Source organism: Delphinus delphis, chromosome 10 (assembly GCF_949987515.2).
Source record: "Delphinus delphis chromosome 10, mDelDel1.2, whole genome shotgun sequence".
In the NCBI taxonomy this organism is placed as follows: domain Eukaryota; kingdom Metazoa; phylum Chordata; class Mammalia; order Artiodactyla; family Delphinidae; genus Delphinus; species Delphinus delphis.
Genome location: NC_082692.2, coordinates 29,042,780 through 29,058,141, shown reverse-complemented (window position 1 = coordinate 29,058,141; position 15,362 = coordinate 29,042,780). Strand labels below are relative to the sequence as shown.

At 47.5% G+C, this 15,362-nt stretch overlaps 1 protein-coding gene across 1 annotated transcript in view; it reads right to left on the bottom strand.

Annotated features, from left to right (window-relative positions):
• Positions 1–14,170, bottom strand: part of TNFRSF21 (TNF receptor superfamily member 21) — a 64,874-nt gene extending 50,704 nt beyond the window's left edge. The window contains exon 1 of the mRNA XM_060021693.1: positions 13,671–14,170. Coding sequence (XP_059877676.1) covers positions 13,671–13,757 — 87 coding nt within the window. The 5' untranslated portion in view covers positions 13,758–14,170. The remainder of the gene's footprint in view (positions 1–13,670) is intronic.
• Positions 14,171–15,362: the final 1,192 nt, after the last annotated feature.

Genomic DNA, 15,362 nt, shown 5'->3' with positions numbered 1-15,362 from the left:
TTATGTCATTCTTGTTCCCTATCAAATTCCAATCACTTTTCATGGAAAATGAGCAAACTCAAGACAGTGATAAACTTTGGTCTATTCGTAAGGGATCAGCAGGAAGACCACTTGTGAGTTTGCTATAGAAAATGGTTCAATGCTGCCTAAAACTAGTACATCAAAAGGAATCTCTGCTACTGTGGTTACGATAACAAAGAAAAGGGAACCAAGTTATTCCTGAGATGGTGACTATAAGACATACTAATAGATGCTCAAACAGCAAAAACCAGGCAGGGTAGAAACACCCCCAGAAGTTCTGACCATTTTATTTTCAGCATCACATTAAATTTGTAATCGCAAGACACTGACTGCTGGGAATTCTCTAGACTTGAAGAAAGAAAAAGAATGTACAAAGAGAAAGGCACCAGGGATAAAGCTTCTACAAAGCACGGACAGACCTGTTCTCAGTTGTGTTATATAAATGTGGTTGGCTCTGGCACTGTCTACTATCCTCTCTGATATAAAAAAGCCTTCTGTTGCTAGGGTAAAAGCAGGGACTGCTGTTAAAGCTGGCAGATCTAGAGAATGCTGAGGCTAGAATGTGCTGACAACAGGACCGGAAGGAGGCAAGCTCGGGGGACACAGGGGAAAAGGGAAAAAAATGGGCAAGACTGAACTAACCCGGATGCTGTCTTCCCTGGAACCTACAATGCAGAAGAGTGTGTGTTCAGCCTTCAGGCCTTGGACCACAGAAACGCATCTCCCTCCATCCATCACGATGGCTAATTCTATAGGCTAAGACCCCACCTACGTGGAGAAGCCAACTTATACATAAGACAGGTAAAGGTGTAGGGGAAACATGCCTCTGGGCTCACTAAGAATTTATAGAATCCTCATATAAACCAAGGCAAAACTAACACCACCAGCCAGGCCAGCAACTCCAGCCTGAAAGTATAAACAAAACCTAATTTAGCCTGAAGCATCTGAGCAAGCCCAGCTCTACCAGATCCTGATTTGGAGCTGGGGGGCGGGGGGGGGGGGGGGGGGGGGGGGGGAGGGAGGAGGGGGGAGGGTATGGAAGTGGTTTGACCTGTGTCTCCATTTCCTCATTAATATAATGGAGATAATAATAATACAATTAAATAATTTTAATAATAATGCAGTAAAAATAATACATAGGATAACAATCCTAGGGTTGTTTTCACAACTAATTGTTACTACACATAAAGCAGGTAGAACACGCAAGACCCAAGGAAGTTCTCCATGAATGTTAGTTATTTTAATCATCACTCCTTCTACTGTCATTTTACTCTAGTTTAGCTTCAGTCCCTTGGGATTAGACAACTTTTTAAAACACCTCAATTAAAACACAAATATCCAATAGAGAACAAACTAGTGGTTACCAGTGGAAAGAGGCAAGGGGGAGAAGCAATACGGGGATGGGGGAAAAAGGGTTCCTATGGGATTATATGAATACGAATCACGTGTATGAAACTTTTGAAAATTGTAAAGCGCTACAGAATTTCAAGAAACTTTCATTCAATAAAAAAATAAATAATACCTGTTTTTTTACAACACTAACTAAAGAATAAATATGTAGCCTCCTTTTTATTAAAAAACAAAACAAAACACGGGAGTTCCGTGGAGGTCCAGTGGTTAGGACTACGTGCTTTCATTGCAGAGGGCACGGGTTCCATCATCCCTAGGTGGGGAACTAAGATCCCACAAGCCGTGAGGTGCGGCCAAAAAAAAAAAAAAAAAAAAAAAACACGAAAATATCCGATTCTTGATAAGTGTGTCAAAGACTCTAGATTAAAAAAAAAAAAAAAAACACTGTAATCCTAAAACACACCCTACTAGGCTAGGAGCCCACACAGAATAAAACATACAGACCGCATGGCAAAGAGGTAAAAGACAAGCAAGGACCAACTGGCGTTTCCAAACAGATTTAGAAGATAAACTTACTATACAGCAAATGAGAAAACACAGAGGAGGAAGGATGTGTTACTAGTAGGTACCCTGGAGACAAAGGGAGAAGAAGTTAAGTCAGAGGTTCCCGATTCTAGGGTCTACAACACCGGTGAACAAACTCCGACTTTTACATTTTTAATAGTTGGGGAAAAAATATCAACAGAAGAATAAAATTTTGTGACACATGAAAAACATCATTTGAAATTCAAATTTCGGTGTCCACAAATCAAGTTTACTTGGAACCCAGCCACACTCATTCCTCTGGGCATTGCCTAGGTCCGGCTTTCAAAGTACAGAGGCAGAGTTGAGTAGTTTCCACAGAGATCACAGGGTCTACATGGCCGAAAATACTATCTAGCTCTTTATAGATAAAGTTCACCAACCCCTGGTCTAAAAGTTTAGGAAATGCTCCTGACTGGAGCCCTGTCTTGCAGAGGCACAATTAATGGCAGCCTGATGATGGCCCCAGGAGGACCAGAGGGAGGGCTGCAGAAAATGGTGAAACTTATTTGACCATGAAATCCTTTACTCACACTAGGAGTATGAACATTCTGCAGAACACACTGATGTAGGTCTCACCACCACCATGATGCTGAATTCCAGAAAGGTTAATAAACCCAACATTAAAAAGATCAAATATAAAATTTAAAGTAATAGCAATAGTTGATTTAGCCCATCTGTAAGGAGATCGATGTCTAGGAATAAAGACACAGACGTAGAGAATGGACTTGAAGACACGGGGAGGGGAAAGGGTAAGCTGGGACGAAGTGAGAGAGTGGCATGGACATATATACACTGCCAAATGTAAATAGATAGCTAGTGGGAAGCAGCCACATAGCACAGGGAGATCAGCTCGGTGCTTTGTGACCACCTAGAGGGGTGGGATAGGGAGGGTGGGAGGGAGACGCAAGAGGGAGGAGATATGGGGATATATGTCTATGTGATTCACTTTGTTATAAAGCAGAAACTAACACACCATTGTAAAGCAATTATATTCCAATACAGATGTTAAAAAAAAAGAGATCAATGTCTGACTATGAAAACAAAAATCAACAACAAAAAAGAAGATACTCTCAGACACAAAAGAAGATACACTCATTTTCTGATACTCTCAGAAAATAGGTTTAAGAAAATAACCAAGGGAAATCCCTGGCAGTCCAGTGGTTAGGACTCCACACTTTCAATGCCGTGGCCCGGGTTCAATCCCTGGTCAGGGAACTAAGATCCTGCAAGCCGCACGGCACGGCTGAAAGAAAGAAAAATAAAGAAAAAGAAAAAAAAAACATTAACAGAAATGTTTGCATTACGAAATATAGAAACATTAAAAGTAGACTGGAAAAATATATGCCACATATAGCTAATAAAAGCTTACAACTAAAAATGTAAAGAATTAATGCAAAGGAGGTTAACACAAATTCCACTCAATAGTTGAGACAGAAACATTACAAGGGAAATTATCCCATGGATAAATTGATGATATCCCTAGCAACTACTGAAATGTAAATTTGCACAACCAAGGACCTTTACATGTCTATATTAAAGCAGCATAAATAAATTAAAATGAGAAACTTCAACGTTGGCAGGCTTGTGGGGTAGAAGGTACATTTATAGGTTGCTGGTGATGTTCTTAATGAATGTAGTCTTTCTAAAGACAATCTGGCAACATGCAGCACGAGCCATAAAACGGTTCATTCATTTCCTGCGACCCCGCAATTCCACTTCGGGGAATACACTTCAAATGCACCTCACTTTTGGGAACAATCCAAAAGGGAAAAGAGCAGTTCGTCTGTACAGAGACAACTCTATTACTGCTGCTCGCTTGCGGTAGGAAAACAATGACAATAACCTAAGTGTCCAACCACAGGGGGATGACTCAACACACAGCCAACCAGAGAAGAGGTGGGCTTAAAAACTGGCGGGCATGAAGATTGCACTGACATAAATCACAGCACCTCAAACTCACATCCAAACTTTGGGTGCCCCAATCCCACCCACTCCTTCCCCAGCCTCCCCTTCAACGGAATCAGACCATCAAAGACTAAATTCAAGAAGCGGAGAGTCATGGGATTTCCCTGGCGGTCCAGTGGTTAGGATTCCGAGCTTCCACTGCAGGGGGCATAGTTTCGACACCTGTGCCCCCCAGGGAACTAAGATCCCACAAGCCACAGGGTGCCAGGGAGCCAGCCTTGATGACTGCTTTCTTTTCACTGCACCTGCCCGCTCGTATTTCACCAACAGGAAACTCTCTTCAAACTCTTGCAGATCTAACTGGTAGCCCCCCATGTTCACTGCCACCACCCCAGAACCATTATCTTTCCCCTGAACTATGGCAACAGGTTCCAACTGGCCTCCTGCATCTACGTTTCTCCTTTCCAACCCATTTTCCACAGAACTGCCACGGTGATCTATTAAAAAAAAAAATCTAATTAAAGCCATATTATAACCCTGCTTCCCACTGTACTCTGAGTGATATCCTGACATATTCATATCTTTAAAGATCTTGTACAGTCTGGCCTCTGCCCACCTCTTCAACCTCAGTCCATGCTCCCTCTGCCTCTATTCGCTGAGCACTAACCACAATGGACTTCTTTCCAGTCTCTGAACATGTGGGCCCTTTCCTACCTCTGGGCCCTTCCACGTGCTGTTCCCTCTTACTGGAATATTCACCCTTCTGCTCTTTCAGAAGATTAGTCCTTAAATATCAACCCTTCTGTCTTCCCTGATAAACTATAAACTTCAAGAGGGAGGACCCATTAATAGCCTTTTACCATCACATACCCAGAGTCTAGCAACGCCTGATGTTTAACAGATGCACCATAAATATTTATTAAATGAGTGAAAAATATGTCCCTGTAAGATCACAGAAAAATAGCTACAGAAAGAAACGCAGAGCACAAGCACGTACATACTAGTTTTAACCGTACAGGAATGGTTGTGTAACATCCAAGAATAAGAATGAATTGGGAAGGGGCTTCCCTGGCGGTCCAGTGGTTAGGACTCCGTACTTTCACTGCCAAGGGACCAGGTTCAATCCCGGGCCCAGGTTCAATCCCTGGTCACAGAACTTAGATCCCACAAGCGGTGCAATGTGGCTAAAAAATAATAATAATAAATAAATAAAATGTTCCTTGTTAGTAACTCAAATACCCTTGAGATGTAGCTCAAAGTATTGAGAGAGAGATCAAGCTCTCACTACCCTCTAACTTGTCTAGAATGAATGAACAGTTAGTTTACAGCAAAATCCTTCTGGAATTCATTCAACAATCATTTATTGCTTAACTACTATGTGTCAGGGCACTGAGCCAGAAACACAAAGATGAATAGCACATTGTCTGTCGTCAGTAAGAAGCTGAAATGGAGTAACGCTGGCCCTGAGCATCCCACATGGGGAGGGAAGCATACCCAGATCTTGTCCGATTTGGTATTTCTCCTGGACCAGGTACACAAGATTTCAACCAAAGAGAGAAGAGCCATGGACGTCCAGAAGTAAAGGAAGAGCAAGGAGTGACTAACGCCCAGTTAGATTATTCTGGGAACCTGTCACCATTTGCCTTTGAGTACTTTTCCCCCTTCCCATCCTCTTGCCTCTATTAAACCCTGGTTATGCTGAACTGGCCATACCTAAGTTGATATCAGATTATGGTCTTGTCTCTAAAGGATTCTTTGGGAAACCAGAATGCCAACCTCTTTCCTGGAACCAGTGATAACATTTCTTCTCCCCTTATGCCTTTCTTTAGTCTACTCAGCACCTACAATCTATGAAAACCTTGCTCAGGAGAGCGCTACAAGCGTGATAAACCAAACACAAACACATCACCTACAAGACCACGCAAATCATGGAGCCCAACCAGTTTCTAAGAGACCTGAAATGAAAAGTTAACAAAGAAAATACTAATAACAGATGAGGCAAACCCATGCACTGATCCTATACAAATACTCAGGCTGGCAGCAAAGAAAAAACCCCAAGAGGTCCTCAAGTTCTCAGGATGAGTTTAAACTGCCATGCTAAGCAGAACCCACGTCATACTGTTACTCACTAAGCAAATATTTTTCAAAATGACCCAAGGAGCAGGAAAGCAAAGCGTCTTTTCCCTATTTATAACATTTCAATGTGCAAGAGTATCTTTCCATCTTAACCATAGCATCATTCCTTGTCAGAATCACACCATAGGAAAATGCTTGCCAATGGCTCCATGCCCTCCCCTTTCAATACACACACACACAGGTTGCTTTTACTTTATAATCAGCCCTTTGGGCTAAACTTCCAAATGCCATCGTGGAGCAGAAATGCTCACCCAGTGGAAAGAGAATGTTCGACTCTCAGGTAAAAGCATTCCTTTAACGGGAAACAAAATTCCAGTCAATTAAGGTTACTTGTGCCCTACCCACATCTTGGCAGAAAGGGCAGTGTGTAGGAAGCCAGGTCGGCCTAGATCTGAACTCTCTCTCTGGCAGTTGACAACTGCTTGACCATAACTTCTCCTAAGCCTCATTTCCTACAAAATGGGACTAATGCTACTACCTCAGGGACTTGAAGGTTTTATTGAGATCATTTGTAGAAGGTATTCAACACAATGTCAATGGTACATGCTCGATAAATAGAAGCTTAACGATACCAACATCGATGATTCATATTAAGAGCCATTACTATTCCTTCCCTCTGGGCTGTCAGGGCCAAAGCCCTCTTAAAGCCATCACTGCTCATTGGATTCCAGAACCCATGAACTCACTCCTTTCCTTTCTCCTAAATCCATTCAACTCAGGCTCCTTCTCCCAAAACAGACTAGCAAATGGCTCCAAGAACTAGAGCCACCAAGCAGTCCTGGCGGCAAAAGAGCAAACGGAAAATTATATCGGGACTTCCCTGGTGGTGCAGTGGCTAAGAATCCGCCTGTCGATGCAGGGGACACAGGTTTGAGCCCTGGTCCGGGAAAATCCCACATGCCTCGGAGCAACTAAGCCCGTGCGCCACAACTACTGAGCCTACGCTCCAGAGTCCATGAGCCACAACTACTGAGCCCACGTGCCACAACTACTGAAGCCCACGTGTCTAGAGCCTGTGCTTCGCAAGAAGAGAAGACACCGCAATGAGAAGCCCCCGTGCTGCAACGAAAAGTAGCCCCCACTCGCCACAACTAGAGAAAGCCCACACACAGCAACGAAGACCCAACGCAGCCAAAAATAAATAAATAAAGTAAATAAAATTAAAAAAAATTATATCAAGATAAGCTCACGAGCCTTGCTGTGACTTCGTTTATGAAGCCTCCTCTTTTTTATTTTTATTTTTTTAACTTTTTGGCCACGCCATATGGCATGCAGGATCTCAGTTCCCTGACCAGGGATCAAACCCCTGCCCCCTGCAATGGAAGTGCAGAGTCTTAACCACTGACCACCAGGAAAGTCCCAGAAGCCCCGTCTTTTTTAAATTTGCTTTTGTTTTTTTTCGTTTAGAATGAAGCCTTGGGGCTTCCCTGGTGGCGCAGTGGTTGAGAGTCTGCCTGCCGATGCAGGGGACACGGGTTCGTGCCCTAGTCTGGGAGGATCCCACATGCTGCGGAGCAACTGGGCCCGTGAGCCACAACTACTGAGCCTGCGCTCCACAACAAGAGAGGCTGCGATAGTGAGAGGCCCACGCACTGCGATGAAGAGTGGCCCCCGCTCGCCGTGAGAAGATGGGGCTATAGCACGCTGCCCCGACTCCCCACCCATGCCCCGCCCAGTCCCACCCCTGCTTGAGGACCCCCTGAGCGCAACTTTCCCACCACTGCAAGCATCCATCATCTCCAAGGCCAGGGTGCTAACATGTGGAAAAACTCCAGAGAGCCAGAAGCCAGGAGAACGGACCGTTCCTGGAGGCCTTCAGCAGCTCTTACGAAGCGTGAGGTCACCACTGCTTTCAAGCAACGGCCTAAACGTCCGTGAGCGCCAGGTTTCTACAGCTCTCGTGAGCGTTCGGCAGACACTTAAACATCTGCCAGGTTCCTCCCTACTTATAATCTCTGCCTGGCTCCTCTCCTCTTGGACTCAGGCTGGAAATGGGAGGTGGCAGAGTAGCCAGGTGGCAGCACACAAGCCGATTTAGGATGCCTGTTTACTTTTTGGTATTTGACAAATACAAACACTGGGGCTGGGCCAGTATTTATTCACGACCTCACCCCGCCCCTAAAGAATCGAGGCTCAGCAGCTGCTATCCCAGCAACGGTAATGCCCAGGGTCCCGCTACCGCTAAACGGGGATTCAATTTGGGGACCAGGTTAACTCCTATCACGGCTTCCGTTTTCATTCTGTCAAGCAGACATAGCTGCGCCTAATGTTCCAGACCGCATCCACTCCAAATGGTCGTCGGGCACACGCCCAAGGGCGATGAGAGGCTCTTGTCACCGAAGAGAAGCACCTGAGTTTTCCAGGAAGTTGCCGGGTGACCTGGCATCACCAGAGTCTGCCAGGCCTGCTTGGGGGAAGAGGGCCAGCAGAGCTAGTGCTTACGGGAAAAAAAGGCATGGCAGTTGACAGAAAGAAAAGTCACTCAATTCACACTGGCCCCTGAATGATCTGATGATGCATCTGGCCATTTCCCATCACTCACACACACACACACTCACACACACACACACACACACACACACACACTTAATAAAGTCTACTTGAGCCAATTATAGTTTGAATGCTTTATAAAGGGCCGGCTGAGTACAAAACCCATTTGCAACTTCTCTATGGAATCTCCGAAGAGACGTTACCTCTCATCCTCACAGATGGAGTCACGTGTAAGGTGAAATGTGATGTCTTCTGATCTACAAGCAGACTGAGCCCACGCACACTCACCCCATCCACCTGGAGAAAGGGGCCTTCTGCAAACAGTGCTGGAAAAGACAGCATTAACTGTGCTAACCACATCCAGCTTGAAAGACTCTGTTCAAATTTAGCCACACGAAAATATGTAATCTAGCCGGTTGGTGGACCTATGCCGATATAGTCCCGGGTACTTCCTCAACTTAAGGTAGCATGCATTCCATGACAAGGAATCGTTTTCTTGCTGATTTGGTGCGCCTGTGTGTTTTCTTTACACGGTAGGTTTGTTTATTTGTTTCGGACTGGGCCTGAGACAGATTCAGCCATATGCCTTTAGAAACAGTTGAGATGAGAATTCAGATGAGAAAGCTCGATCCCATTCTATACATTTTGACAACAGGGATGGGAGATTCCCGGGGTACATGAGAAACCCTGCCTTCCGGGACAGGTCTGCATTCCCTACTCTTCTGAGTCATAAGTCACTTTCCCTACCAAGGCTACTAGATATCATTCTGAGAGTAGGAAGACGTTTCTTCTTCTGACTTTCAGACTAAAAGCCAAAATTATTTCAAGTAGTTTAAAGATGTTAACATCTACCCCATTTTGTGTATTACTTTGAGTATAGTACATTCATCCACTGATTCTTTCTGAACGCGTGAAACCCAACCAGCACTATTGATAGCCACGTACATTTATACACCAAACGTACTATCAAATTATCAAATTAACTTTGATGAGCAAAGGTCAGGAGATGGCATTAAGCTAGACATCTAGTCTCAAAGACACTGACAAACACCATACTTGGGACTTTCTAGACTAGCACAGCTGAACGATCTTACAGCAACTGTCCTATCTGGAATTCATAATCTGTGCAGATGAGTGGTTTCTAAAATTTCAGACCTCATTTCCTTATCAATTACGGCTCCCTTCTTCTGACTGTCCCACTGCCAATATTCTATCTGTCCAGTCAAAGCAACTCCCTGAGGGCAAGAGACATCTTGAGTGTGTTGTGTCATGCTGGGCAAGCCCTTCTAGGGCATTCCTTAACTCTGGTACAAACCTTAAGGTCTCATTTATCTGCTCTCCAGACTTTTAGCCTGAAACACGCAATATTGTTTTTTGGGGTTTTTTAAAATATATTTTATTTATTTATTTTTGGCTGCATTGGGTCTTCGTTGCTGTGCGCAGCTCTCTCCAGCTGCGGCGAGCAGGGGCCACTCTTCGCTGAGGTGCGGGGGCCCCTCATTGCGGTGGCCTCTCCTATTGCGGAGCATGGGCTCCAGGCGTGTGGGCTTCAGCAGGGAAGCCCTGAAACACGCAGTATTTTGCCTTTCAGTGTGTGGTTCACTTTCCAATATCACACAGACATCTCAACGCATCAGAAACAGGGGCTTTCGGACTTTCCTGGTGGCGCAGTGGTTAAGAATCCGCCTGCCAATGCCGGGGACATGGGTTCAAGCCCTGCTCCGGGAAGATCTCACATGCCACGGAGCAACTAAACCTGTGCGCCACAACTACTGAGCCTGTGCTCTAGAGCCCACAAGCCACAACTACTGACGCCCGCGAGCCTAGAGCCCGTGCTCCACAACAAGAGAAGCCTGAACACTGCAACAAAGAGTAGCCCCCACTCGCCGCAACTAGAGAAAGCCCACGCACAGCAACAAAGACCCAACGCAGCCAAAAATAAACAAATTAATTAATTAATTAAAAACAAAAAAGAAACAGGGACTTCCCTGGCGGTCCAGTGGTTAAGACGCTGTGCTTCCACTGCACTGGGTGTGGGTTCAATCCCTGGCCAGGGAACTAAGATCCCACAAGCCACGTGGTGTGGCCAAAAAAAAAAAAACAACAACAAAAATAAACGCATCAGAGACAGAAGTGCAAGCAGCGAAAACACTTTCCTCCAAAGGCACTGGTGTAATTCTCATCAACGTCCTGCAACAGACCAAACCACCAGCCTCAACTCTCCCCCAGTGAGCTTTCTCTCCTGTTACATTTCATCATCGGGCAATTTAGAGTTATGAAACCTGCAGAGTGGCACAGGAGGGAGGCATGAAGTGAGAGAGGGAGTCAGGCTGTCCTGGGTCCCAGCCCCAGTGCCATCATCCCTTGGGAGCTGGGTGGCCCAGGACAATCAATGAAGTTTTTGCAGCCTCCATTTTCCCAACTGTAAAATGGAAATCATCCCACCTGCTTCAGAGATGTTGGGAGTAAGAGAGATACTCTCTATAAAGCACCTGACACATACAATAATAATAGTCATATTATATGTTATACGTATACATATTATATATTATATAAAGATTTTTTAAAGCTTATAGTAAGTTCTCTTTCAGTTAGCCTGTCATCACAAGAAATTGTCAAAAATCATGACAACAACAAACACTGTCACCCAAAAAAGGAGATATTTGAAAGAAGAAGAGTGATGGAAAGCCATAATAAAAAAACATTTTATTGGGTTTATTATTTTTGAAGCTAACGGCAACGAATGGGTAGGGCATTATCTCCCCACTGGCCCCGGTAGTGTTCTGAGCGTGCTTCCGTGTCTACCTGAGCTCCAGTACCTGGAGTCTGTCATTTTCACATGGCCAAGAATCCCAGTGGGATAAAGAATCCTTATAACGATGTCATGGAGTCATCTTTTTTTTTTTTTTTTGGCCGTGACTTGCAGCATGCAAGATCTTAGTTCCCTGACCAGGGATTGAACCCGTGCCCCCTGTACTGGGAGCGTGGAGTCTTAACCACTAGACAGCCAGGGAAGTCCCATGAGATCATCATTTTATACACTAACAATGCCTGGGCTGAGGACAGGAGCTTGCAGAGCAGGAAGGGGAAAAATAAAAGACACATTGCCTCCCCACCCTGGTGACCCCTGGTCCACCCTCTCAATTTCCCTTCAGGACAAAGGGGTCAACTCTAGGCCATTCCGTGAACTGAAGTGGAACCTTTCTTATCATAATTAGCAGAAGAATAAGGACTCATTTTAGTTAATATCTTGAGATTGCTTCTAAACATGACTATAAATTTCTTTTTTTTTTTTTTTTTAAAGACAGCCAAACTTACATTGTCAAGTCTTCAGTTGCAAATCCAGTGCACAATTTTTAGGTCAACTGGACTTAATGATTTCGGAAAAGGAGCTGGGCTCTTTCTCCGGAGGTTAAAGCAAGCTGCACTTTGATTACGTTCTGACCTTACTTTAAGCATCTCGTGCAGAAATGGAAAGTCAATGAAATACTGCACTGACTTAAGACTTAACCCAGAGATGGGCTCTATGGGGAGCTTAATGATCAGATGTGTTGGAGGGATCGGACAGGCATGTAGTGGGGTGGCACACAGTGGGGCACAGTAGTAGATCTAAGGCTGACCAGGAGGCAGCTGAAGGATGGACCTACCTCATCTTAGGATCAATGTTCCCTGGGCCTTAGATGGGCTTTTCTCCACACCAAGACTGTCCAATCCAGGTTCCCTGCTTTAAGAGACCTTCCCCCTCTACCGCTCATCACCCGCCACCCTTGAGTCAACGATAAAAATCTTGACTTTGCCATTTCTATAAAATGGGCAGAAAAGGGTCTTTGAAGGAAGACTGGGACTTGCCTCATTATAAATGCTAACAGCACCGAACTTTTCTTTAGTCTCTCTCTTCCCCTTTAAAACACACCCTCACAGAGGGAACCAGAGTGTCTGTAGGATGAATTCCCAGGCCATAGCAACTGCAATGCCCTGGGATCTAAGAGATCTTGGCTGGCCAGGCATTAAGCCCTTTGCGAGAAGGAGACAGCAAGCCTGCCTTTCCCTGACACAGCCCTGCCATGAAAATAGGCTCTTGTTTTTTGTTTTTGTTTGGCCTCTGGCTAAGAATCTCCATCCTCCTTGAGGAGACAAAAAGATATGCACGGGAAGCTTATGGTGGCCTGCGTTTGATCTTAAGTCAACTTTCTTCCCCCTAACTCATCCCATTCCCCCCAACATTTGCGAAGAAGGGGAAGGGTTCTGGGGAAGTTGGGGATAAGTTTTGGGTCAAAGGTGCTTTCAGGCTCTGACCAGACAAGTTACAGAGAGGACTACCTACAGAGCACGCCCTGGAGCTGAATGCAGACCGAGTGCCCAAGGAGGAAGCTGCCTCACCCTGCAGGCTCACCTGCCCGGCCACAGGTAAGCGAGCGATAGCAAAGACTGGAGAAAATTCAGCTTCCTTTATGGAGAGCTCTCTCCCCCTCCCCCCACTCAAGAGCCAACGCGCTGGCTGCCTGGCTGCGAGCCGGCGCTTTGGAGGCGCCTCAGAGCGGGTCTCAGGGTTCTTCTTTGGGCGTGCAGAAACCGGGACCCACCCAGCCAAAGCGGAGAGATGGGGGGAGGGGGCGAGGCGCCCGCGCCGAACGCTAGGCGCGGATGCACGCGGCGGTCTTGGGAGCCGGCGCGCACAGGTCCCGCGCTCTCCCACTGCGGTAGCATCCCGACATGACACTGCAGCTGCAACAAAGCGGCGGCCGCCGCCAGCCTCGGCGCCCACCCCGCGGCCCCAGCCCCACTCCACGCGGCGGGGGCAGCGGCCGGTGGCCGTGGGGGTGCGTGGAGGGGGTGGAGGCCCCCGGAGGGGCCGAGGAGGGGGAGAAGCCCTGAAATGCGCAGGAAGCCCGGTGGACACCTTCCGCACCTCGCCCGGCGCAGCCAGACTGCAAGGAAAACAATTCGCCTTCATTCCGGAGTCCCGGCTGAGCCCTACGGCTCCCCCAAATGACCCGGTCCGAGCCCTCCGCTGTGTTGCCTTCCCTCGGTCGCAAACCTCCCGACCCAGCCGGCCGGACCCCAGCCCCCCGCAGCCCCGGCCCGAGGACCCGCCCGGCTCCCGGAGCGCGGTGCCTTCTGCTCCCACGCGGCCGCCGCCCCCGGCTCCCCCCCCCCCGCCCCCAGCAACCCCGAGCTCTCACCAGGAAAAGGCAGCCCGCGATCATCGTGGCTCCGGCGATGCGGCTGCAGGAGGCCGGGGCGGTGCTGCTGCTCGCGGAGATCCCCATGGCTGAGCCCGGGGCTCGCAGGGCGCCCGGGGCGCGTGGCCCCCCGGCAGCTGGAATCAGCGGCTGCTTTTGCCCAGCGCCGCATCCACCGCCGCCTCCCGAGCCGGGAGCCCATCTACCTCCAACACCCCATGTGCACTGCGGCAGCCGGACAGCCCGACAGAGGAGGGAGGCGGCGAGGGAGGCTCCGGGGGCGCTCAGCACCTGCCCAGCTGCGCGGCTGCCCGGGCGGGGAGAAGCAGCCGCGGCTGCAACCCGCGCCTCCCCGTGCTCTCCTCCGACAGCGGCTGCGGAGAACCAGGGAGGAGGGCTGGGCGCGAGAGAGCGAAGGAACAACTTCCCATAGCGAAGCCTCCAGCCGCTGCCAACCACCCTCCTCCGCTGCCCAGACCGGCCGGCGAGGGAATGAGTCGGGTGGCCGCCGGGCGCGGGGACACACGTGGTGGTGCTGAAGGGGCGGGGAATCGGCCCTTTGTGATGTCACCGCGAAGGAGGCCGGCTCTTTGTGCTATCAGAAGTGGGAAGGCGGTCCAGGAGGAGCGCGGAGGGAGAAGTTGCCGCCTGGCGTTCGCCGAAGAAATTGCAGCTGCTTATTGACCCAGGGAAAACTTTGCGAAGGTATGCACACCCTTGACCCCAATTTATTTCCTTTTTCTAAGATGATTCTCAGTAAATTATTTCCTGTGACAGACGCCTTTCTATTGCTTCTGGCTCAATGATTAAGGACAGCAAACGACCATAAAGCATTAGATCAACTGTATGCCATAAAGAGACCAGCAACTTGGTTCTCAAACGTAGCTGCGCTTTAGAATCAGCTGGAGAGTTTAAAACATACGCGTTGATGCCTGGTCCTACCCCAGAGATTCTGCTTTACTTGGAACAGGATGTGGCCTGGGCATTGGGAATTTTTTCAGTTCTCCAGGTGATTTGAGGAGATTATGGGGCAAAGTTTGAAATCCTCTAGGCTAATGAATGCAGTTAAGGAAATCCAGACTAAAGAATTCCAAACCCGGAGTCCGCGGAAGCTGAGTCTGTGGATGGTCTTCCAGAGGTCTTGGAAATCCTTGAAATACGTGGGCCGGTGCATTTTCCTAAATAAAGGATCCAAAGTTTTGGATCAGACTATAACAGAGAAAAGAAACACCCTTCCCCTCAAAAAAAGTGTTAAAAAATTTTGAGTTGAGTTCCAAATGCCTTTGTGGGATGTGAGTGGGTAGAGAGGGAGGTAATATTCTGCCTCAGAAGTAAGAGCAACCAGAGCATTCCCTTGGTTGGCTGGCATCTCCTGCATTTCTCAATGTGAGAGAGGACCTGGCCTTCCTTTCTTTGTCTCTCCTGGTGGGAGGCAGAGTCTCCTGAGAGCTGCCACCATTTCTGGTACAGTGTCCATCCTCTAGGTTCTGCCAGCACAGGGCACACTGTATTGAAATTACCTCTTTGGCCATCTGGCTCATACCACTCATTTGTGAACCCTATGGTGCTGGGCTTCTTCTAGCTTTCCTTGACCCCTTCTACTTCAAGATAACACAGTTTCTCAGTTATCTGCTTCAAGACTCAATACAGTACTCCTGAAGGTAACTTAGCAAGGCAGTTGCGAGAATAGTG